We start from the raw sequence: 23,392 nt of genomic DNA on the forward strand, positions 1-23,392 counted from the left end.
GGGTCAATAGTGTTAATTAAGAAATTTGACACGTAATTTGTGTAAGAACTATTAGGCGAGCCTAGAGCGTTGGGCGTATATAGAACACACAATCAGGCAATTAGGACGCAAGCCTCATATAACCAAGGCCCACACGTGAGCCTCAAGGACTTTCTTTTAATTTTCTGAAGCGAGCTTCGAGACAAGATCCGAAACTGCCTTTTAAAACACTCATTTATGTTCTTCCGTCTCCCTTTACTTGTCTCTTTCTTTGACAACGGTCATAAAACTAACGCAACTTCCTATTCCACGTGCCAAGCGCGTGCCTCTAATTCCCCTCTTGTCAATTTCTTTTTATTCCTACAATACAACTATTGATTGCCACTTCCTATATTCCTCCTAATTATTCGCATCTTTGCTCTCAAATCATTAATAATAATAATGTCTCTATTATTTCCATTGTATAATACCTCTCAATTAATTTATTGTTCCCCACCACCTAATTCTTGTCGAAGAAAAAATTCCCTGACCTGCGAATTCTTCAACCCCCATAGGTGTTGGAGATAATTCAGGTAAAAACATGTTGTAGATTCTTTCTTTGAAATCTTTGTTTTGTGTTGTTCCGGGTATAAGAAACTTTTTAATGGAATAATAACCAATAATATTATGTTGGCTACGTCTGTTTTCTTATGTTTTATTGCATGTCCTTTCTTTTCTGTTGGTTCAAGTTTTGAATTTTGACTTTGCAGACATGAGTTTTTGTGTATATTGGCAACAACCTTTTGTTTTATTCTGTAATGGTTTTTTGTGTATATTGGTTTTGTTTTTGGTATTATGATGCATTTCTGACTGAAGTTTTGTTTCGTGTGCTTCGATTATCGTATTATTTTGCTGTAGTTACTTTGTCATGCCTTCTTTAGTATTTTGCCATGGCTTCTTCACTTCAACCCCTTGGTGTTGGAGACAATTCAGGTAAAAACATGTTTTAGATTATTCTTTCTCTGAAATCTTTGTTTGTGTTGTTTGTTTCAGGTAACATCAACCTTTAATGCAATAATCAATAATCCTATGTTGGCTACGTTTGTTTTCTTATGTTTTATTTCCTGTCCCTTTCTTTTATATTGGTTCAAGAATTCTGACTTTGCAGAAATGAGTCAAACCTTTTGTTTTCTTCTGTAATGGGTTTTTTGCATATATAGGTTTTGTTTTTGGTATTAATATGCATTTTCTGACTGAAGTTTTTGAGGTTTCATCAATTCTTTTGTGCTTGCTTTTCTTCAATATGGGAAGTAATAGCTTTGTATTTTGTCTTAGCGGAAAGAGAGTGTTTAGTTTCTTTAAAGGGATTCTTTCGTTTATATCCCTTCAGCCAAACTTAATTACCGGCAATAGCCCAAATATACAAAACTTACTTATAGACTGAAACGTATATTATACGTATAGTGTATGTAGATTATAGTATATTTATGTATATTATATGTATATTTATGGATAAATATACAAATCCTATATTTTTTCTGGCTATTTTGTAAACTAGATCACCCAAAGGTATTGGGCTGTGATTGTCCCTTCTTTATTTAAATGGGTCTTCGTGCATATCGTGCTTTATCTTGCGCATAATATGACAAATTTCTATGGAGAGTTCTGAACTTTCTTCAATTCTATTAAACTATGAATCTTACTTTTCTTCAATATGGCAAGTACAAAAAATTAGTGTTAGCATTCAAGATGTTTCTTATTGAAGCTTATGAAAGGGCACGATGTTGCTCGGACTCTTCAAAAATATCGACGGGTTCGTGTCATATCCTCCAAAAGTAGTGTATTTTTGTAGGATCCGACATGGCAACATTTTTGGAGAGTTCGAGCAACTTAGGCCCAGACCATCTTTACAGCCACGTATTTGAAATTGCTTAGTATGTTAGAAAAAAAAAAAAAAAGTACTTACAAGGAAGGGGGAAATGGAAATGGAAGTTTAGAGCTTGTAGTTTTCGTTCTCTTAGTGAGAGGTGGATGGAAGGCTTATGCAATGGGTTAAACTGACGCTTTAATTTTGACATGGAATATAGATATACATGTGAAAAATGACTGAAATTTCAGCAAATATTAAATTCGAAACCCATAATTTCGAGAGTACGCCATGGGTTAGTGGTAAGGGCGTAACACTTGATGTGGGGTTAGTGGCAAATCATGGGTTCAAACCCTGTTGCAGATAAAAGCCTGGTATTTAAGAAGGGAAAAGGGTAAAGGGCGGCCCGCTATACACCGAGTTTCAAACCGTACGCCACTGGGCCTCGGGGATTTCTCGGGTTAAAAATCATATTCAAAAAAGTACAATGAGTTCAGTGCTCATTTAAAGGTTGAACTGATCAAAATTAAATCTTGGATCCGCCTTTGCTCTTAGTTCTTTTCACCTAAAGCATGCAGTATTGAATAAAGTACCTGAGGTGAGACTACGTGTTTTTCTTAAAACTCGACCACAATTTCTGTTTGTAAGTCAGTGGTGATAGAACAACTCTGCTTGGTACCAAATATATTTGACTTGAATCTCCTCTGTACCCAAGTTTCTTTAGCACCATCTTCTTTTTATTCTTAAAAAATCATTATTCATAATGTTTTTAACCCTTTGGCATTTGATATAAATTTTGTAGTGTATTTCTTCATTTCAATCAAACTTTTCTTAAACTTCCCTGTTTTTCTTCAATATCTTCCACTTGTCCTTCATTTAAAACATGTTATGAGTCTTTATGTATTTGATAAAATACTGATTAATAGCTTCAAATTCAGCTGTACAGGTCAGTCTGTGAAACTGCCCTTTCCTGACTCTAAGTGGCATGTGAAGAAGCCAGAAATAATCTGACTCGATCTACCTCCATAAATGGACAAAAAACATCACATCGCCATATATACTACTGCAAGTATTCCTTGGCTAACTGGGACTTCCGTCAATCCTCTCTTTCGTGCTGCCTATCTTGCAAAAGATGGCGAGCAAAAGGTCACCTTGGTTGTTCCTTGGCTGCCATTGAAAGATCAGGAACATGTTTTTCCCAGTGGTGTCAAATTTAATTCACATTTGGAGCAGGAAAAGTGTGTCCGCCAGTGGGTGGAAGAGAGGACTGGATTTGCATCAAATTTTAGCATACGTTTTTACCCTGGAAAGGTAAATCCAGAATTATTTCAACTTATCGAAAAAAAAAAAAAAGATTCATCTCATTTCTTTTCTAAATTCTTAAATACGATTGAGTAAGAATGTAGCTTATAATACCAAAAACACCGAGCTCCTAGGTATATGTGTGTCTATATCTTACTATCTAGCACTAGGAATTACAGCTTGGATTTATTCAATGATGATTGCGCCGATGTTCAATTCAACATATTTGTAGATGTCAACCAAAATTGTTTTACATGCCCCTTTTTCTTTCTTCTGTTTTATTGGCTGTTCTTTTTCTTCTCCTCATACGCAAAAGATTTAGATTGGGAGCAAGGGAAGCTGCTCTAAAAGCGTTCAATATGTTATATTTTCCCCTTCAGAAATTTTAAGCCTCTCAGAGTTACAATTTGCCGCAAGTTAGTTTTTAGAAAACATCCTAGTGCTTCAAGCTCTCAGCTTATGATCTTTGATTGTTTTTCTTTCCTGTACTTCGGGGAATGGAGAAATTGAAACTTGTAACTTAAGGAAGTCTTTTCTTTTTTTAATTTTGTTTAGTATTTATTTCATCTTTTTCTTTTCTGTTTATTTCTTGGAATTTAATGATGTCTCTACAGTATGAAGACAACTAAATTTAGACTGCTGCTAGAAATTTAGGGTCCTTAAACTTGCGAAAAAAGGTGGGAGTTCCATGCGGGCATATAGGTTTTTTAGCTTTAAAATCATTTGGTTCTTGAAAGTATGCACCGTGATAATTTTGTTATCTTCTTCCAACCTCCTATTTTCATTTTTTTTCTAGAATTAGTTCTATTTAATCAATGATAACATTTTGATATGAAGTTCTGGAAGATCATTTCATATTGCAAATTATTCTATTCAATTTGTTTTCATTTATCAGTATTTGTAATTTTGCAATGATAATTTCTGGCACTGAAGTTCTCTCTGGAGAAAAGGAGCATTCTTGCTTTAGGGGATATAACTGTAATTATCCCAGATGATGAAGCAGATGTTGCAGTCCTTGAGGAGCCTGAGCATCTTACGTGGTTTCATCATGGAAAGAGATGGAAAAAGAAATTTCGTTTGGTTGTAGGAATTGTTCACACCAATTACTTGGAATATGTTAGAAGAGAAAGGAATGCTGTGGAGGCTTTTTTCTTGAAACAGATAAATACTTGGGTTGTCGATCTTTATTGCCACAAGGTATGATGCTAGTTCATTTTAGTTTATGTAATTTGTTGGTTATGATGATCTAGATTCTGTGTGGGAAGGGGGAGGGCACGAACTGGTACATGTTTTAAGCTAATTAGGTGAAATGTAAGTATTTGAGATCACTTTAACGTGGGACTGTTTAATTCTCTTTCTGATGGACTTGAGAAACGAATGCTCTTCCACCAGTAAATGGTATAGCATAGTGGCAAAGATAATGGTTTTACCTTGATATATAAATTTAGACTCCTTTACGATTTTGAAATTACTCCGTGAGACTTAACGGCCTTACTTGTGGTTATAACTTCGATTGTGGTTTTCTCGTCCTTGATATGAAATGACTCAAATAGTTACAATTTCTTGTTCTGACAGGTCATCAGGTTATCTGCTGCCACCCAGGATCTCCCAAGATCCCTGGTCTGTAACGTGCACGGAGTCAATCCAAAGTTCCTTCAGATTGGGATGAAAACCATAGAGAAGCAGCAAAATGATAAGCAAGCTTTCAGCAAAGGTGCCTACTACATTGGTAAGATGTTGTGGAGTAAAGGATACAAGGAACTACTTAGACTCTTACGTGATCATCAAAAGGAACTTGCTGGATTAGAAATAGATTTATACGGTAGCGGTGAGGATTCTGCTCAAATTGAGGTGGCTTTTAAGAAGTTGGAATTTACAGTTAAGGTCCATCCAGCGCGTGATCATGCTGATCCTATATTTCACAAGTAAGTTCCTCCAAATGCTAACTACTACTATCAAACTTCTCCTTCACTCCTGTTATATATCTGTGAGGTATTTCTCCCATTGTGGGTGACTGGGCGTGCATCTACTGTATCTATTCAAACGTCTTTTGTGTTTCACTTAGGGTTTGTTTGGTATGAAGGAAAATCTTCTCCTAGAAAATGTTTTGTTGGAAAATAAGTGGGTTTCTTACTAGTTTTCTAGTATTTGGTAAGTAAGAAAAAAATATTATTCCAAGAGCATTTATATGAAATCTAGCAAAACACTTTGAGAGTGGGATGGGCTGGGAGTGGGGGTGGGATGGTGGGAGTGGGGGGCGTTGGGTGGGCGGGGAGGAGACAATGAACTTAGAATGTCACTTATGAAACTTGTTTGCCCTACTTCCATTAGGGAAGTCATTTTCCTCATTTTTAAGGAACTTGTTTTCCTGGAGAAAATGTTTTTCAAAAATTTTGACCAACCAGACATGCGAAACTTGGAAATCCCAAAACACACCCTTAGTCTTTTTGGTGTAAACACCCTTAGTCTTTTTGGTGTAAAGGGAGGATAACATTATGAATGGAAGATCGGGACGACTTGGTTAAAAGATTTTGTTGAACCAGTCATTCACTTTGTAAATACTTTTGATGCCATTTTATGTGTTAATAATGAATAAATATAATATATTAAAAAAATATTATGTACACAGGTTAAGGGCTTTAGGCTTGTTTGTGGTTATGCTTTCCCAGTATCCTATCATCCTTTAATGTCTCTTCCCTACGTTTTCAACACCCAATAGAATAATAGAATTTATCTACATGATTTTTAAGATAGTTATGAGATGTAAATTTATCTTAGTACTTTCTTATGCTTTGGCTTCACTATAGCAATTGTAGAAATGGCAGTTACTGTGGTCCACTCTTGGCCCGCCTTATCCAACTCTTAGTTGTGGTATCAGACAGTGCTAACACTCTGGAATAGGTCAAAATAACTCAATTTCAGAAGGCAAGTGAAGTAGAGCAAGTTTTTAAAAACTAGAGCTTCCTTAAAGTTGTTTTCCTTATGTTCTGTAAAGACATCTCTTTTGTTGCACAGTTGGCGCATCTCTGTTTGATTTTATTCCAAGATATTTCCCCAAAGTAAGGTTATCCATGTACTATAAAACAAAGTAGTTGCAGGGCGTCCAGTTTTACTTTTTATTAGAACAATTTTCTTGTTCGATTCTAGAAACTCAAATTGTCTTCAGAATTACCTGGTACCTGTGTTGGTGGGACATAGAGATTTCCTTTAGAGTCTCAAAAAAAAAAAAAAAAAAAAAAACCCAAATTGTCCTCCTGGTGTCCCCTCAGTTAACTGTAAGGAACGCATTTTGGATTCTCATCTTAATAATGGTGTCAACTCCAGACTGAGATGGACATTCAAATATGGGATGGACACTGTATTCGAAAAATGCGGCAGCTGGTTTTACATTCTGCAAGAAACACGCTTTGACTGGTTTAATCAATTTCAGGTGTCTGAGTTGCCTCTTAAGGTAGTATGTTACTGTAAAAGTGTTCTCAACTCAATGCCAGTTAAGTAATTAGAAACTTGCATTGATAGAATGGGAAATTTACTTCTTCCCTGGAGTCTGTAATCCGCATTCCAAGTGCGACGTTCCTAAGTACCCAGCCTCTGCCATTACCCCCACCCTGCACATACAAAATGAAAAAGCAAGAAAGGACAAGAATGGAGAATTGTTGAAGGAAAGGAAAACAAAGCTCAAGGGTGTGCATAAATCGGATTGAAACTGTATCCAAGCTCCAAGGCTAGTTCGTGCTCCTTGGACCGGTGAAACTTAGCAAATTGAAACATCTTAGTAACCAAAGGAAACCAAGACACAGATACTAGAGGCAAGTGGGAGCGAATTGGGGGTTTGAAAAACAAGTCAAAATCATTTAGGACAGATAACAACAACAACAACATACCCAGTGTAATCCCACAAAGTGGGGTCTGGGGCATTTATTCATGTTAGTTGATCAGTTTGAATTTTGTCCTTTTTGGCTTCTTTTGTGCCATAGTGTTGATGGAACAACTCGGTTGCATTCGTAAATTAGCAAACGCATAACAGAAGATGCAACATTTATTGACTTGAAAACGTAGCAATTTAACCAAAAGAGATAACTTGTGGGGAACTGGGGATCGGTTCTAGAACGCACTAGGTCTTACGCTACACAGAGCTATAAATACTGAAAGCTGCAGAATATTTAACACCACAAGTAGACCCATGAAAGTTCCCAATTTAAATCACTTCCACTTTTAAGGATTACCAAAGTGCCCCGACCATCCTCAGTGTGCATAAAGTAGCACGGTAGCAAGTAGGAACCTAACAAAGTAGTTGGTGTGCATAGTTTATGGATCCAAGAGGTCTTTTCACGAACCCAAGGGGGTTCTGAACTTTTACTGTTCTGGATTTGGCTTTTGCCATTATTGGTATTGATTCTATTTAGGTGTTAAGTGCACTTTATGGGGAGAGAGAGATAGAGAACGAGAGATGTGTTGCTGTTCTATGCACATTTGAAATGAATATATTTTAAGAGATTCGATGGGTCTCAAGGGGTTGTTTCATGAACCTAACTGGTTTTGAATTTTTACTGTTCTTGTCACGACCCAACCAGAGGGCCATGACGGGCAACAGGAGCTAACCTCCCGAACACCTCTTCTCATACATCTCATAATCATATCTAGGTGGACCACAAAGATAACTCATAACTATCATAATCTGTAAGGGCATGCGTCTAAAAGATAAATGCACATCTATATAATCATCCTCAACTAAGCCCATATGCACAAGCCGACAAGGCTGCCAAAAATGATACACAAAAATATGAACCGATGAGGTTATAGAACATCTAACTATATACATCTGTCTATGAGCCTCTACATAGCTGATGAAGCACCTATGGATTTGATCCGTCTCCCTGCCTACCTGCGAGCATGAACGCAACGTCCCCAAGCAAAAGGACATCAGTACGAAAAATGTACTGAGTATGTAAGGCATGAATAACAACATAATAAAAATATGTAGAAACATAAGGTAAGAGAGATAAACTGTACATCTGATTGCTTCTTGAGGCGGATGTCATGCATGCTTAGCTTTTTAAAAAAACATTTTTTATACGTACATATATATATATATATATATATATATATATATATATATATATATATATTGCTGCGGAACATGTAGCCGATCCAAAATATCATATCATCCCACGTCCATGGCATCCCGCGTCCGGGTTAACATCATAACCTGCCCACTGTAGTGGTGTGCACATCTACGTGCATGCCCGACCGACTATAGTGCGGCGCGGTGTGAGAAAATACATACATATATATAAAGCATGCATGAGAGCCCAATAAAAGCTATAAGTCTATCGGAGTGACGTAAGGTCGGTAACCTCCGATTATCATTATGGAATCATCATCATCGCTATATCTCACCTTGAAAGAACAATTACCATAAGGTGAGATCAACAATAATGAATAAAATCAATAATCATAGAACAAGCTCAATAATATCATGAAAACATTACGAACTATAAGCTTTGATATTTTTAGAAATGGAATCATCATTATCATCATCATCATCATCATAGGGAACTTTTGTCAACAATACCATAGGAACTTTGAGAATTATGAGTTTCTAGCAATTCATGGAAATAGGACATTATGGATACCATGTATGGGTTCACAATAAGGGAATCATGCCTTTAGAAAGAAAGGGTTAACCTTAACATACTTCGTCGTCTCTTTAACTACTCAAAGCCTATCCTCCCGAGCTCGTAAATCTACATTCAAGATGATTCGCACTTCGGGTAAGTTGTGGTCAAACTAAATTAATAAATGAGCTAACGAAAATTGGGCAGCATTTCCCCTTATATCTTCTATTTCCTCCAACTCAAAAACAACTCCCAAAATCACAATAAAAACACCAACAATTCCACAATCAAAAGATTACATTCCAATCATACTCAATCCAATCCCAAACTTCTTTTCATGAACAATCCATAACAACAACTTCAATACAAGATTATACTCATAATTGTATACTGCACTTCCTCAATATCATTATTACCCCTCATAACAAGATTATACTCATAACATGCTAACAATTATAGTTCAAGTTAATTTACAACTCAAAATATCATCAATTCATATTTGAACTTTTCCCCATAACTCTTTTCACTTTCTAAGGCTTGCTAAACCTTCAAATCAACTTAACATAAGAGATAAGATGAAGAACATACCTTGTATTTGAAGAATTTCAACTCACACAATTTGCTCCAAGACTTAATCCCCACAACTCCAAGTGAAAGCAAGAACCTCCAACTTCCATAAATTAACTTTGGTTTTCAAGGTTGATCTTCTCTTGATTTGATTTAGAATGATTTGGAGTGTTTATGGATGTTAAGGGAAGCTTAGAGAGACATTAGGGATTTATTTTGGGTGAAAAATGAAGCCTAGGTTGTGGAAATATCTATTTATAGGCTTAGGAAAAAATTCTACCGACTTCCAATTTCTGGAAATTTCGGGCAAAGTACGGGTTACCGTTCATCCCGTACTTTGAAGTACGGGTTACTGTTCATCCCGTACTTTGGAGGTAATTTTTTTTTTTTTTTAACTTTTTGGAAATTTCAGGTAAGGTACGTCCAAAATGTACGGGACGTACATTTTTGGATGGGCCTTAATTCATCCTATACTTCTCAGAATTGCGATCTGTTAGTTGCATTGGATAGAAATCTCGCCGAACTTCAATTTACATAGGTTATGGATTCCGTAGCTCCTCATATTCTAGGATATATGCCTCTCTCAAGTTGGACCAAAAATCCTGTCCAAAATTCTGCCAAGTTTTCCCAAATTTTCAACAAACTTAATTTCTTCGCTTCGCTTGATCCCGAAACCTTTAAATACTTGTGAAACACTTATTAAAAGTCTTCCTTAACCTTATAGGGGTATCATAGCCTCTCTGGACTCACGTTAGTTTGCTTATGATGACGTGGAAATTTACTAGGAGCCTGTTTGGAAAGCCACCTGGTAATTGGAATTGGTGTAATTACTACCCTAGTAATTACACAGCCTAGTAATTACACAGTATTGTAATTACCACGACCTGTTTGTTTGTCACAATGTAATTACAGTGTAATTACAAGCGTGTTGTTTGGTTGCACATGTGTAATTACACAGTTAGTTTAATTTAAAAATAAAATTTAATTATAAAAAATTTAAAATTAATATTTAAAAAATATGTGCATATAAATGATATTAAATTATTTATTTAACAATACATTGTTTCTTGAAAATAAGTTAATTAATAATCATATATTTGTAACTAATATTGTAAAAAATAATTGATATATAATTTCAAATTAATAATATTTTAATTGATTATAAAACTTAAAAGCATGCCTTTTTTTGTGAGAACATCATGAGATTGGATGTTTGACAAAAAAAGAATATTTATAAATATAATGCCATAACATTATTCAAATGTTTGACAATAATTCTATCAACTGTAAGTGAAAAATAAACGACGAATGTGAAATAACAAGTCAATAAGTACTAAAGCAAATATTTTTAAAATCGAAAATATAACCTAAATTCAAAATCCAAAAGAAAAAAATTTAACATAATACTCTTATGTCAAATTCCAACGTTACATAAGTAAGTTTCAACGTAACATAAGTAAATACTCTTGTAATTCAAAAGAAAAGGAAAATACAACTCTATAACCTCATTCACAACAAAATTCTATTTTAATAACTTCACTCATTATATGCCAAGTTTGTTAATGACTCATTCTTTCTAATATTAAGAGATGTAATTTCAAATATTAGAATATTAACACGATTATGCTAAATGAATAAAATAAAAAACTGGAAAAAAAATACGAGCAATTACATGGAACCACAAGAAGTAAAGGTTGAGAATGAGAAGAAAAGAAATAAAATATAAATACTATAAAAAGAAAAATATATTTTAAAAAATAAAAATAATTAAGAAGTAAAAATAAAAAAGAAATTAAATAATAGAAATAAAAAATAAATTAGAAAAGAAAAGAAATTAAAATAAAATAAAAAAGAAATTAAATAATCAAAATAAAAAATAAATTAAAAAGAAAAGAAATTAAAATAAAATTAAAAAGAAATAAACTAAAAAGTAACCCTGTAATTACAGGGTGTAATTACACCCAATTCTCAGCCCCCCTTGAGAATTGGAGAGTGTAATTACACCCTCTCAATTACACTCAATTCCCACCTAACTGTGTAATTATCTGGTCAAACAAACAGGTCAAACTGTGTAATTACATCCGATTACACCCAATTCCAATTACCTGGGTGGCTTTCCAAACAGGCCCTAGGTGTAACAGTTCTTGATTTGGCTTTTGTCGTTGTTATTAGCTCTTTTTATATTGATTCAATTGTAGGTGCTAAAGTCCACTTTTATGGAGAGAGAGAGAGAGAGAGATGCGTCGCTGCTCTATGCACATTTGAAATGAATATATGTTAAGAGATTCAGCGGATCCCAATTTCTGTGACAGTTCCAAACAAACAAACGGGAAATGAATCCATGGTTACTCTTTGGTATAATGAAGAATATAATTTGTCTTGAATGGCTTTATGTCTCATTGAATATTTCAATATTTAAATGAAAGACATCCAGGATATCTTTTTTTTCTTTCTGAGGAAAATGGCATATTTTATACTTTCTAAGGGATTCTCTTTTAAAACAACATGTTCATGGGACAATCAATGCTGTGACCAACAGATTATTTTATCTTGTTCTTTCTTTACATGTACTAGCTACATTGACAATATGTGTTAGTTTTAACATTTCACTTTACAGGTGTTGGTTTTTCTTCCTCATATCATTAACAATGGATTTTTTTTTTTTTTTTTTGGGTTCTTTTGTTTGGTTTCAGCTATAAAGTGCTTCTTAATCCAAGCACGACGGATGTTGTTTGTACAACTACAGCTGAAGCACTAGCTATGGGCAAAATAGTTGTATGCGCCAACCATCCATCGAATGAATTCTTCATGCAGTTTCCAAATTGCAGAACTTATGATAATGGTGAAGGTTTTGTTAAAGCTACACTCGAGGCATTGGCTGACGAGCCTGCTCCTCTGGCTGATAAACAGAGGCATGAACTTTCCTGGGAAGCAGCAACTGATCGATTTATGAATTCAGCACAGCTGGACGTCGTGCCAATAAAGAAAATAGCAAAGACTGGTTCGAAATCTTTCCTCTCCACATCGTTAAGTTTGAAGAAAAAACTCGAGGATGCATCAGCGTCGGTACATTTCATGGGGACTGGATTTCTGAGTTCACAACCGGATGAAGAGCAATGTAAAGAGCTGGGATTAGCCATTCCTGCAAAGAAAAAGGGATTTTCTTCTGGAAGATGGATATGAGAGGCATAGTCTGCAGGCTGGTATCTTGAAAGCATGATGCAAATTGTTTGTCATTAGTGTTAATATTTCTCTTTTTTTTTTTTTTGGGACAGCCAACAATGTAGTCTTTTCTGTTGAAGTGAAGGATTTGCTGTTTAGAATTAACAATCATTCAATTTGTTGTTGTATTATAAGATTCTTTAGTTGTTATAAAAGCATGACATTAATGGCTCGTATGATTGTTGGTTAGAGTTATGCAGGGATTAGTTATATAAAGTTCAGGAATCCACGTATACATTATTTCATCTTCTACCCTACATAAAAACAAAACTCATTGACACATAACTTATACCTGATTTATTTAGGTAGGATTGTAAAACGGAATCAAATACTGTACTTGGTATGTTTGAATTTTGTACAAAGTCCACTACTAAAAAGCTACCAAATATCATATTAGCCATGGTAGTTTTAGTACATGAATAATTCTCTCCATAACCAACAACTGAATGACCACTAAAGGTGAAATGAAAAGTTTTTATCGAGTCAAAAGTTTTCAAATACCGTATTACTAAACATATTACTGCAAGAATATCACATAAGTCATAAGGAATTGAGAAAGAACAACTCCTATGCAAATGCAATTCCAAAGAGAAAAAAAAAAAAATGAAACAAGAGGCAGACACATATATGCTTTTATTGTAGCAGAATTTCCAGCTAACCCAAATTCTCAGAGTAGTTAAAAAAAAAAAAAAAAAAAGAAGAAGAATCTCAAAGTCAGTTACTATTACGTAACAAAATATAAAACTAAGGGGACTCCCCATGCAAACTGACAAATTTACCCCTGACATAACTAACTCCTTCAACCACCTTTCAAATTTTTGGCTCGTGGCTTCCTAATCCATTTTCTCAGCTCCTCCTAATCCAAAGACAATAGTATTTTATTTCCAAGAAATCAAACCAAATATTTTTTTGTCAGCTCGTACGGTTGAATTACAAAGTCTGTTAGTTTTCCACGCGTCAATTTGGAATCATACCTGATTCTGCATTTCACCAATCTTTGCATTCTTTCATCTTTGAAGACTTTTTTCGTTTTTATAGTAAAATATAAAAATGGGATTGATATCGGGGATATTAATGGGGATGATATGCGGGATCGGTATAATGTTCGGTTGGCAATATATGATGAGGTATCGTAGCCGCAAGCGAATCGCCAAGGTAACTTTGTCAACAATTTCTGTTATATTGTGTTTCGGTTGGCATGTTGTAATGTCGAGTTGTGTTTTAATTATCCCCTGAAAAGTATTATGAGAACAGTAATTTTCATCTCTGGAATTTGTCAAACTTAAGAGCTCTGAAGGTTCAATTTAATTTATTTTTTTGTCTGAAATAGGTAATGATTTTGGGGGAGTGTTTTTGAATTAAGTTCAAGTTGGTACTTCTGATGGGATAGTGCATTGATAGTAAGACATAGCTCAAAATAATTTGTCTAACTTTGGAGTTGGGAAGCCTAATTTTTTTTTACTGAAATAGGTACTCCCCTGTCCCAATTTGTTTGACACTTTTCGCTTTCCGAGAATCAAACTTCTTAATTTTGATTGTGTGTTTGAACATAGAATCTCTACATTTTTCAAAATAAAATTTTCATATTTGGAAACTACGTAAAGAGTATTATAAGTCACCATAATTAATAATTTAAAAGACATACTCCCTCTGTCCCAAAAAGATTGTCCTCCTTTTCATTTTAGTCTGTCCCAAAAAGACTGTTCCCTTTCTATATTTAGAAACAATTTAACCAGTGGCGGAACCAGGATTTTCATCCAGGGGGTTCAAAAATTCTAAAAGGTAAATATACGAAGAAGTCAGGGAGTTCAACACCTACTATATATACAAAATAAAATAATTTGAAGTTTGAAAATACACTATAATTTTTTGCCGAGGGGGTTCGGATGAACCCCCTCGATATAAGCTGGCTCCGCCTCTGAATTTAACTTTATGAGATGATTTATAGCCACACAAATATCTAAGGCTTGTTTTGGACCACACATTTCAAAAGTCTTCCTTTATTTCTTAAACTTTGTGCAAAGTCAAAAGAGGACAATCTTTTTGGGACGGAGGGAGTATGAAAAAATAATGGTCAAAGAACAACTCGTTTGACTCTCGAAAAGCGAAAAGTGTCAAACAAATTGAGACGGAGGGAGTAATAATTTTGAGAGTGATTTGGAATTAATTAAGTTCAAGTTGCATTGGCAGCTTGGTGCACAAAGCATCCTGCGTTAGCAGGGTTCAGGGTGCGGCTCTAGGGCAATCATGTAAACAATCTACGCTAACGCAAGCATTAGTGGCTGCTTCCACGGCTCGAATCGGTGACCTATAGGTCACACAGAGATAACTTTAACGTTACTCCCATGATGGACTAGTGCATTGCTAAAAGAAAATACACACTGCTATCATGAAAGGATACAAATATGAAGCCTTTGGTACCTAATAAAACATGGATTAATGGAGATGAAATTTCTGGCTTGAAGTTAGGATTGTCAGCAATGAGTATATTGAGGGCCTTTAAGAAGCCATGTACTATCTAAAGTTGCTGGTCAAAATTAAACATAAAATGGATAAATTTCTCAGACTTTGCCCATGGCATCGATCCGTTTTACCACAACAACAACATCTCCAGTGTGATTCCACAAGTGGGGTCTGGGGAGGGTGGGGTGTACGCAGACCTTACCCCTACCTTTGTGAGGTAGAGAGGTTGTTTCCATAGACCCTCGGCTCAAGAAAAACTTTTTTCAAAACAGGTTTGAAGAATACAAGAGTGTAAAAAAGATATGATGAAAATATCAAAGAAAAGCAAAGTATTGACTGCCAAAAAATGCCATTGATCCGTTTTATTATAATGTAGCTAGGCTGTAGTGAAAATTTCTTTAATTGAATTGTTATTCACTCTGCTGTTGCTTGGGCTTAATTTATTGATAGTTTTGATGCTTGATTCTCTTATTTGCTCCATATGTATTGATAGTTCAGTTTCTCCCCATGTGCTTTTCCTACAAGAGTAAGAACTAGCCACTGTGATTGCAAAATTTATTTGGTGCTCTTCATCATGCTTGTTGAACAGAGAATTTAAATTACAGATATGCATGTTGCTTTCCTTTCTGAAAGACTGGTATTTGATCTCTTCATTTTGTTTTAATGCTTTAACAGGCAGTGGATGTAAAACTAATGGGCTCCCTAAACAGGGATGATCTAAAGAAAATATGTGGCGATAAGTTCCCTGAATGGATATCATTCCCAGTTTTTGAACAGGTTGGATATTGGCTTTACTTTTTCCGGTTTCTCCTGCATATGATCTTTGAAGTTCATAGCTCTGAGAATCTTTTATTCTGCCATCTTTTAATATAACTTTTAACCACCATACTGACTAATTTAACACTACAATGTCTCATTAACAGTTTGATGACATATTTAAGACTAGAAATCTATTTCATTGTGAATAGATGTTTTTAACACCTTGACAGAAGAGCCTTATGGTGGCATTATTAAAATTACTTTTCTCATATTTGTTTCACGCTGGCAGGTCAAATGGTTGAACAAACAATTGAGCAAACTGTGGCCATTTGTTGCTGATGTAAGCTTTTACACCTATCTTTGGTATCCTGTGCAATTTTTTCTTTGTAAGTCAGGTTTTGTAACTTCAATAGTAATATTAATTGTGAATACGTTGGAGATTCTCTTTGATTATCAGTATATAAAATGTCTCTTCTGATGATCCCCAAATCTTTTCTCCTCTCTAGAGAATATATCTTTCAATAATGTCACCATGTCTTAGTATTCTACTTCTCTTGAGGATTAGGGAACTTCCACAAGACATTTATGATGCTGATCCTTAACATAATCTATAAGAATTTTAAGTTTTCATGTGTTGGTATTTGATGCTAATGCTTCTAGTACGACATATCGAAGTTGTTTACAGACTTGGCAGTGCCTTATTAATGTTTTATGTGGAAGAAACGGTATCGAAGTTGAATTTAAGTTTGGGAGATAGGTTGAGATGCAGTAGGCATAGAATCTCTTTTTCATAAACTTGAGCAGTTGGAACTTTTGTTTCGTGTACAGCATCTTAGTTGACTCCTGTGTGCACTGAGACTGGAAATTTGAATTATGTACCTCATCCATTATGATGGTTAGCACTCTGGATGGATAATTTAAATGTTAAAACTTTTCTAGAAATATTTGTTTTGTACTATTCAACCTCGATTTTGTGACACCATAAATCTAATAATCTCTGAAATATGTCACTGTGCAGGCAGGAGAAGCTATCATAAAAGACTCTGTTGAACCTATTTTAGAAGATTATCGACCTCCTGGAATTTCTTCAATGAAGTTCAGCAAACTGTCCTTGGGAACTGTGGCTCCTAAAATTGAAGGTAGCAACATAAACCTATCCTCTATTGTTATGTTCTGTCTTATTAGACATTCTACTGAAGAATCTATAACCACATACTTAGTGATTTCTCCATTGTTTATTAATTCATACTCCAGTGCAATTAAACTAATTTATCTATACCGAACGTTTCTTTGGTAAAGATGATGTTTAGTTGTTTAAGCTTACCTCCACCATTAAATGTTATTCATGTGTAGTACCTAATTAATACAGGTATTCGAGTTCAAAGCCTTAAAAAAGGTCAAATTATTATGGATATTGACCTCCGATGGGGTGGTGATCCCAATATTGTTATAGAAGTTGATGCAGTGGTTGCTTCTATACCTATTCAGGTTTGGTGCCTCAACTCTTCTGTCTAATTTGCTGAGGACAATTTTACTGATTCCTGAGTTTTCTAGCAAGCAGTTGTACTGACCTTTGCCAAATTGGTTTCAGTTGAAAGATCTTCAAGTCTTCACTGTTATTCGTGTCATATTCCAACTAGCGGAGGAAATTCCTTGCATTTCTGCCGTTGTTGTTGCTTTACTTTCTGAGGTATAACATAGATTATATGAGCAAATTTGCTTCTTTTATTCTTCAATTTGTGTTGTTTCTAATATAGATTCTATGAGAACATGCGCCGAAGTTTATTCAAAATTTGATCTGAAGTGTCTGTCGAGAGACTAAGCAGTAGTTCGAGAGACAATGAAATTTACAGACAAGTTTAAGGGTCTGTCGATGTATGAAGCCTTAATGTTTTTTATAATTTGATAGTATGACATGTTAACTGAACTTGATTCAAGAATAAAAAATCAGATCATTACAAGAAAATCAATATTAAGTCATGAACTTTAACCATGGACACAAATTTCAATTCGTCCTTTCTGGTTAGTTGGCAAATCATGTATATTGGACTTGTCCCAAGATAGACTAAACTCAAGATTCTTCTAGAACAAGTATAGAAGTGCCAACTAGCACTTTGTCGCATGACTCTGGATGCTTCATCTTGTTAAATTATCTCGATTGGTTTACGGTTCTGTTTTAAGTGGCAAAAGTATAGCCCCTTTCAGCTGGATTTATGAGAAACTTATTCCTGATAGACATTTGAATGACTGATACCTTGTTTATCCAACCAGCCAAAGCCAAGAATTGATTATACTTTAAAAGCTGTTGGTGGAAGTTTAACAGCTCTTCCTGGACTTTCTGACATGATAGAAGTAAGTGTTAACAATGTGCCTCTAGCAATAGATTTCATATTTCAAATCTTCCCCCTCAGCCTAACACTGGTGTTGTTTCTCACTGAAAGGACACTGTAGATTCAATTGTAACAGATATGCTAGAATGGCCTCACAGAATTGTTGTACCAATTGGAGGCTTACCTGTGGATACCAGGTATCTTCAATTTCCCAATTTTCTTGTCCACAGGCTAATTATCATGCGGTTTATCTTTGGGCTTTTTAAATTTTTGTCCCGTTGGCTAAAATTAATTACATGCGCTAGCCAAGTTATACAAAAGATATACACTGATTATGTATACTATATGTATATATATGTATATTATATGTATACAATATATATATTTATACTTAAATAGAAAACCTATACATTTGCTTGTTATTTTTTAAATTAGATCGCCAAACGCATTGGACTGTAATGATCTCTTTATTTTTTCAATCTTCCTAATACTGAAATAATAGGCAGAAGTTGGGTGCTCCCTTTTGCTTTCTTCTCTGTGTGTGCACGTCCACAATATTTATTTATTTTCCCAACTCTTCTTATTTAATTTGGTTTATTTTCATCAATTTGTTTGACATGGTGCTGTAAGTTAGTTGTCTTTTGCCAATCTATTGACAAGGTGCGCAAAGGCTGAGCAGGATTTCAACTTTATGAGTTCTGAATTTAAGAACGATGATTTCAAGTGTTAATAAATGGGTTGTAAACTTAATATTTGCAGTTGCGGAGCCACATTGCTCAATTTTTTTTACTTATTATACATGTATATTACAATCCAAAAATAATAAAATGCTTGATAAATACAAGGGTTGAATTCCATTGACTTGAAACAGAAGCTTGATATAACCGATTTTTATAAAAGTTGAATCCCCTTAATGAAATTTCTAGCTCTGTCACTGAATATTTGTACTTATTTAATGAATTTCATAATACAAATACTATTTGAACAAAAACTACTGGTTTGGCGAACCCGTATCCAGGCCTGCTGAACTATTGTTCTGTCTTTTGTGTACTACATTTCCCTGGGGCTGGAGTCCATTGCCTGTATTTCAAGGCCTTCCCAAATCTGTCATGTTCTTCTGAATATGGAACGTAAATGCTAGGTCATCAAACTGATTTTAATTGTTGTTTCTGTGTCCATGCAGCGATTTGGAGCTTAAGCCACAGGGGAAACTAAAAGTAACTGTAATGAGGGCTACAAACTTAAAGAACCAAGAAATGATTGGAAAATCTGACCCATATGTGGTCGTGTATATTCGTCCACTGTTTAAGTTTAAGACAAAAACCATTGATAACAACCTAAATCCTGTTTGGGATGAGACATTTGAGTTGATTGCAGAAGACAAGGAGACTCAGTCTCTCTTCCTAGAGGTTTAATTACAACATCCATCTCTCTTTTTATTTTCTTCCTGAAGTGTGATAAATTTAGCCTTCTCATTCTGTTTTTCTTGTTACATTCATGACTTTGAACAGGTCTTTGATGAAGACATTGGAGAAGACGATCGAATGGGTGTCACGAAGTTGCCTCTGAATGAACTTGAAGCCGAAACTCCAAAAGAAATAGAATTAAGGTTGCTGCCAAAATTTGATATGCTCAAAGTCAAAGATAAGAAGGATAGAGGAACTATTACCATCAAGGTACACAACAAAATCATAGTTTTTGTCATGATCCTCCTTTTTAACTGTCCTATTTGTTTACTTTGGTTTTCTCCGCCTTTAAGACAATTACTGATCTAGAATGTAGATGCTATGAGTCTGAGTTACGAAAGTAGTTTTGCAATGTATATCTAGCTCTATCTATACCTGGTTTCCACCCCAAAGCATAGAATAAAGCTTTTGAATAATGGGTTCAATTGAACCCTAGTATATTCGACATGGATCAAATACACACACACACACACACATATTTCACTTTCATTTCTAAATCCTGCTCGCCTGCTTAGAGGTGGATTCGAACCACCAACACAAGGATTTTCAGTCCTGTGCTCGAAAGAGCGGAGCTACTTGAACCACTTTCCTAAAGTCTATTTTCTTCATCGAATAGCGCCCTACCTTACATATATAGCCCAAATTTCGAAAATACAATAAGTTCAGTGTTAGGAACTTTAAAGATTAAACGAATCAATTTTATACACACTTTATGGTGCCAAAAAATGCAGATACTGTACCATGAGTTCAGCAAGGAAGAGCAATTAGCAGCACTGGAGGAAGAGAAGAGGATCATAGAAGAAAGGAAGCAACTAAAAGCAGAAGGTGTAATTGGAAGCTCAATGGAAGCACTTGATGGTGCAGCAGCATTAGCTGCATCAGGTGCCGGTGCGGCGGGCAGTAAGCTAGGTGCTGGTGTAAGGGTAGTAAAAAGTGGACTAAACAAAACCAAAAAGTTCATGGGAAGAACCTTCACTGCACAATCAAACAATCACAAGAAAAGTGGTTCTGGTTCCTCTCCGACAGGAAATGTTGTTCAAGATTAATAATATTCTGTACAGCAGTACTCTCTTTTTGCAGTATGGATTTTTTGTAATGATTAGTGGTTTTGAGTTAGATCTTAGTGATTGGACTGAGGTTTACAAAATCTCGTACCGTATGTTGATTCAATGTGACAATGAAGCTTATTTCTAAAGACGGAAATTAAGCTATTCATGCAAATACAGTGTAAAAATCCCAATTTCACTTTCATTTCTAGATCCTGTAGCTCCGGGCTATGGTTTGGACCTTTCTCCTGCTTAGAAGGGGATTCGATCCATATCAAAAGAGACTGCTGTATACAGGAAATGTTGTTCAACATTAATACTACTAATATTCTGTATATACAGCAGTACTCTCTTTTTGCAGTATGGATTTTCTGTAATGATTAGTAGTTTTGAGTTAGATCGTAGTGGTTTGAACCGAGGTTTACAATGTGATACCGTATGTTGATTCAGTGTGACAATGATGCTTATTTCTAAAGATGGAAATTAAGCTGTGTTCATGCAGTGAAAAACCATGCAAACGACAACTTCTCAACCCAAGCTAGTTGAGACTGGCTAACATGAATCCTTACTTCTAAACATATTTGTGTTTCATCTCATTTTGTATACCCATTTAATATTGCTAAATTCCCAAAACACCGATTGTTTAGCCTAAAATTCGTTTATTAGGTAAATCAGTCAGTTTATTTATAATGAGGCCACAAACAACGTATAATCCAAACTGTGTAAATCCTATGACAATGTGAATGTAGCAAGAGTTATATAATATGAATAACCACTTAGATAACTAAAGGGAAATAGTTGCAAAGTAAAATGGAGAGAGATTCTTATAATTCTCTCCTAGCTCAGATGATGAACAATCTCTGAAGATCAGTGATGTTGTCACGACTCAAATAGCCGTGAGTGGCACCCACACTAATTCACCTAGTGGGCAAACCAGTCCCCTTAACCAACCATCCAACGATTACCAATTACCTAGCCATTTTTGGACATATCAAGAATATAAACAAAGTAATAATCATCCAAACATCTAGTCATGCCATAAATGATTAACAAATGTGGAGGTCTAACTATTACAACCCCAAAATCCGAAAGTCATCGTACAAGGACTCTAAAACATAAATGTCTAAAGAATGAACATCTGTCTGAACTAAACATAAATGTCTGACATGAAATAGACATCCAAAATGAGAAAGATCTTCAGGCGGCCTGGCATGAAGAGGAGCTCACCCTCGAATTTGTCGGTAACTGGCATCACGCTAAATATGAGGTGTGGTAGACATCTTTGGATCACAATCTGCACTCAAAAGAATGCAACAAGGTAGTATCAGTACAAACACTACGTATCGGTAGATATCATAGGCCGACTAAGATAATTAGTATCATGCATAAAATCACGAAATCAATAAAATAGACAGATAGGCACAATAGCACATTGTTGACACCTAATTTTTGACCTCCCGTAATTTATTTTAAGTACACGGAGTCCTTGGACAATAAATAAAATAAGCTGTGCACCCTAAAGGGTCTAAATAATTTTTTTTATAAAATTATTCAAGACAATATTCCACCCCTTTTAATTGATGAAGAGATTTTCAGGACATTATAAATTATGCAAAAATCAATTGAGGTTTTATGACATTTAGGGAATATTGTATTCGAATTAATCAAAAGCAAAAAAAAAAAAATTGAATAATTATTTACTTGATTAATTAAATCAAGGAAAATCAGATTAATGAGTAATTTATTCTATTTATTGTCCAAGGTAATTTGAGTAATTAAAAGAATTGACCATTTTACCCCTCAAACTCCGATTATGTGTGTTTGCATAGTTGTTTAATTAATAAATTATCTTGATAATTAATTTGGTTAATTACTGGGGCCATATCTGCAAACTGGTTTTAACAAATCGTGTTTTAAATTAACTAAGTCCTAATTGGTTCATAATTGGCTTTTTTTTAGTTTAGGACATTTATCCTCGACCATCCATACATATATATATACACACCATATATATACAAATATATATATATATATATATATATATATATATATATATATATATATATATATATATATATATATATATATATATATATATATATATATATATATATATATATATATATATATATATATATATATATATATATATATATATATATATATATATGTATGTATGTATGTATATGTCAAAAGGCCCATACATTTTTTTTTCAAAAAAGGACCAGGCCCAGTCCTTAATGGACCAGACCCGATCCATCAACTGTTTGAAGAGGGAAATATATTCCCCTCCCCCCATTTCATTTATTCAGACCCTAGGGGTCTTGTGTGCAAAAGAGGGAAAAATGCTCCTAGCCGCCTCCACCACTACACTTCACCCCCGCCCGTTCTCGTCGTGTCCCATCACTATTTGAAGCGTATAACGTGGGATAATCAGAGGAGAGGACGAAGCATTCCCTTTCTCTATGAAATCCGGCCAAACGACCCCTTAAGGTACAAACTTGCATTATTTTTTTTTATGTTTTCCATCGATTACAGTGGTATAAGAGTGAGGAACCGTTGATTTTTAATTTTCTTTAAATCTGGACCATTTATGTTGATTTCAAGTGAAGACTTGAGGAAAATCCACAAGCCCCACATCGCTATTGTTGGTTTTGAGATAAGTTCTGGGGTTTCTATAAATAGAACCCCATTCTCACTGAAAAAGAAGACGTGGAACACTTTTGAAAAAGCTCGAACTTTGAGTTTTGTTCAATATTTGAGTTTCATTAGTTGTTATTAAACTTTAATTGAA

The 23,392-nt window shown here is 34.8% G+C and overlaps 2 protein-coding genes across 2 annotated transcripts; both read left to right on the forward strand.

Moving 5' to 3' along the window:
* The first annotated feature begins 381 nt into the window (after positions 1-381).
* On the forward strand, positions 382-12,706 carry LOC132053563 (digalactosyldiacylglycerol synthase 2, chloroplastic-like). The gene is made up of 5 exons (XM_059445652.1): positions 382-551; positions 2,764-3,136; positions 4,061-4,324; positions 4,703-5,052; positions 12,006-12,706. Exons 2-5 carry the CDS (start codon positions 2,855-2,857, stop codon positions 12,493-12,495), a joined length of 1,386 nt encoding a protein of 461 aa, XP_059301635.1. The 5' UTR covers positions 382-551; positions 2,764-2,854; the 3' UTR covers positions 12,496-12,706.
* Positions 12,707-12,841: 135 nt separating this feature from the next.
* Positions 12,842-21,062, forward strand: LOC132053562 (calcium-dependent lipid-binding protein-like). Its single transcript, XM_059445651.1, has 11 exons — positions 12,842-13,689; positions 15,673-15,774; positions 16,046-16,096; positions 16,775-16,895; positions 17,126-17,244; positions 17,348-17,446; positions 18,028-18,108; positions 18,198-18,283; positions 19,270-19,495; positions 19,598-19,762; positions 20,284-21,062. The coding sequence occupies exons 1-11, from the start codon at positions 13,585-13,587 to the stop codon at positions 20,596-20,598; spliced, it is 1,470 nt and encodes a 489-aa protein (XP_059301634.1). The 5' UTR covers positions 12,842-13,584; the 3' UTR covers positions 20,599-21,062.
* The last annotated feature ends 2,330 nt before the right edge of the window (positions 21,063-23,392 follow it).

The sequence above is a fragment of the Lycium ferocissimum genome, chromosome 4 (genome assembly GCF_029784015.1).
Source record: "Lycium ferocissimum isolate CSIRO_LF1 chromosome 4, AGI_CSIRO_Lferr_CH_V1, whole genome shotgun sequence".
Classification (NCBI taxonomy): Eukaryota; Viridiplantae; Streptophyta; class Magnoliopsida; order Solanales; family Solanaceae; genus Lycium; species Lycium ferocissimum.

Bases quoted from the DNA above. Each gene is read 5' to 3' on its own strand.
- LOC132053562 (XM_059445651.1), top strand. From the start codon at position 13,585: ATGGGATTGATATCGGGGATATTAATGGGGATGATATGCGGGATCGGT. The intron at 17,245-17,347 runs GTTTGGTGCCTC...AATTGGTTTCAG, and splicing joins TTGCTTCTATACCTATTCAG to TTGAAAGATCTTCAAGTCTT. The intron at 19,763-20,283 runs GTACACAACAAA...CAAAAAATGCAG, and splicing joins GAGGAACTATTACCATCAAG to ATACTGTACCATGAGTTCAG.
- LOC132053563 (XM_059445652.1), top strand. From the start codon at position 2,855: ATGGACAAAAAACATCACATCGCCATATATACTACTGCAAGTATTCCT. The intron at 3,137-4,060 runs GTAAATCCAGAA...CTGGCACTGAAG, and splicing joins TACGTTTTTACCCTGGAAAG to TTCTCTCTGGAGAAAAGGAG. The intron at 4,325-4,702 runs GTATGATGCTAG...TTGTTCTGACAG, and splicing joins TCGATCTTTATTGCCACAAG to GTCATCAGGTTATCTGCTGC.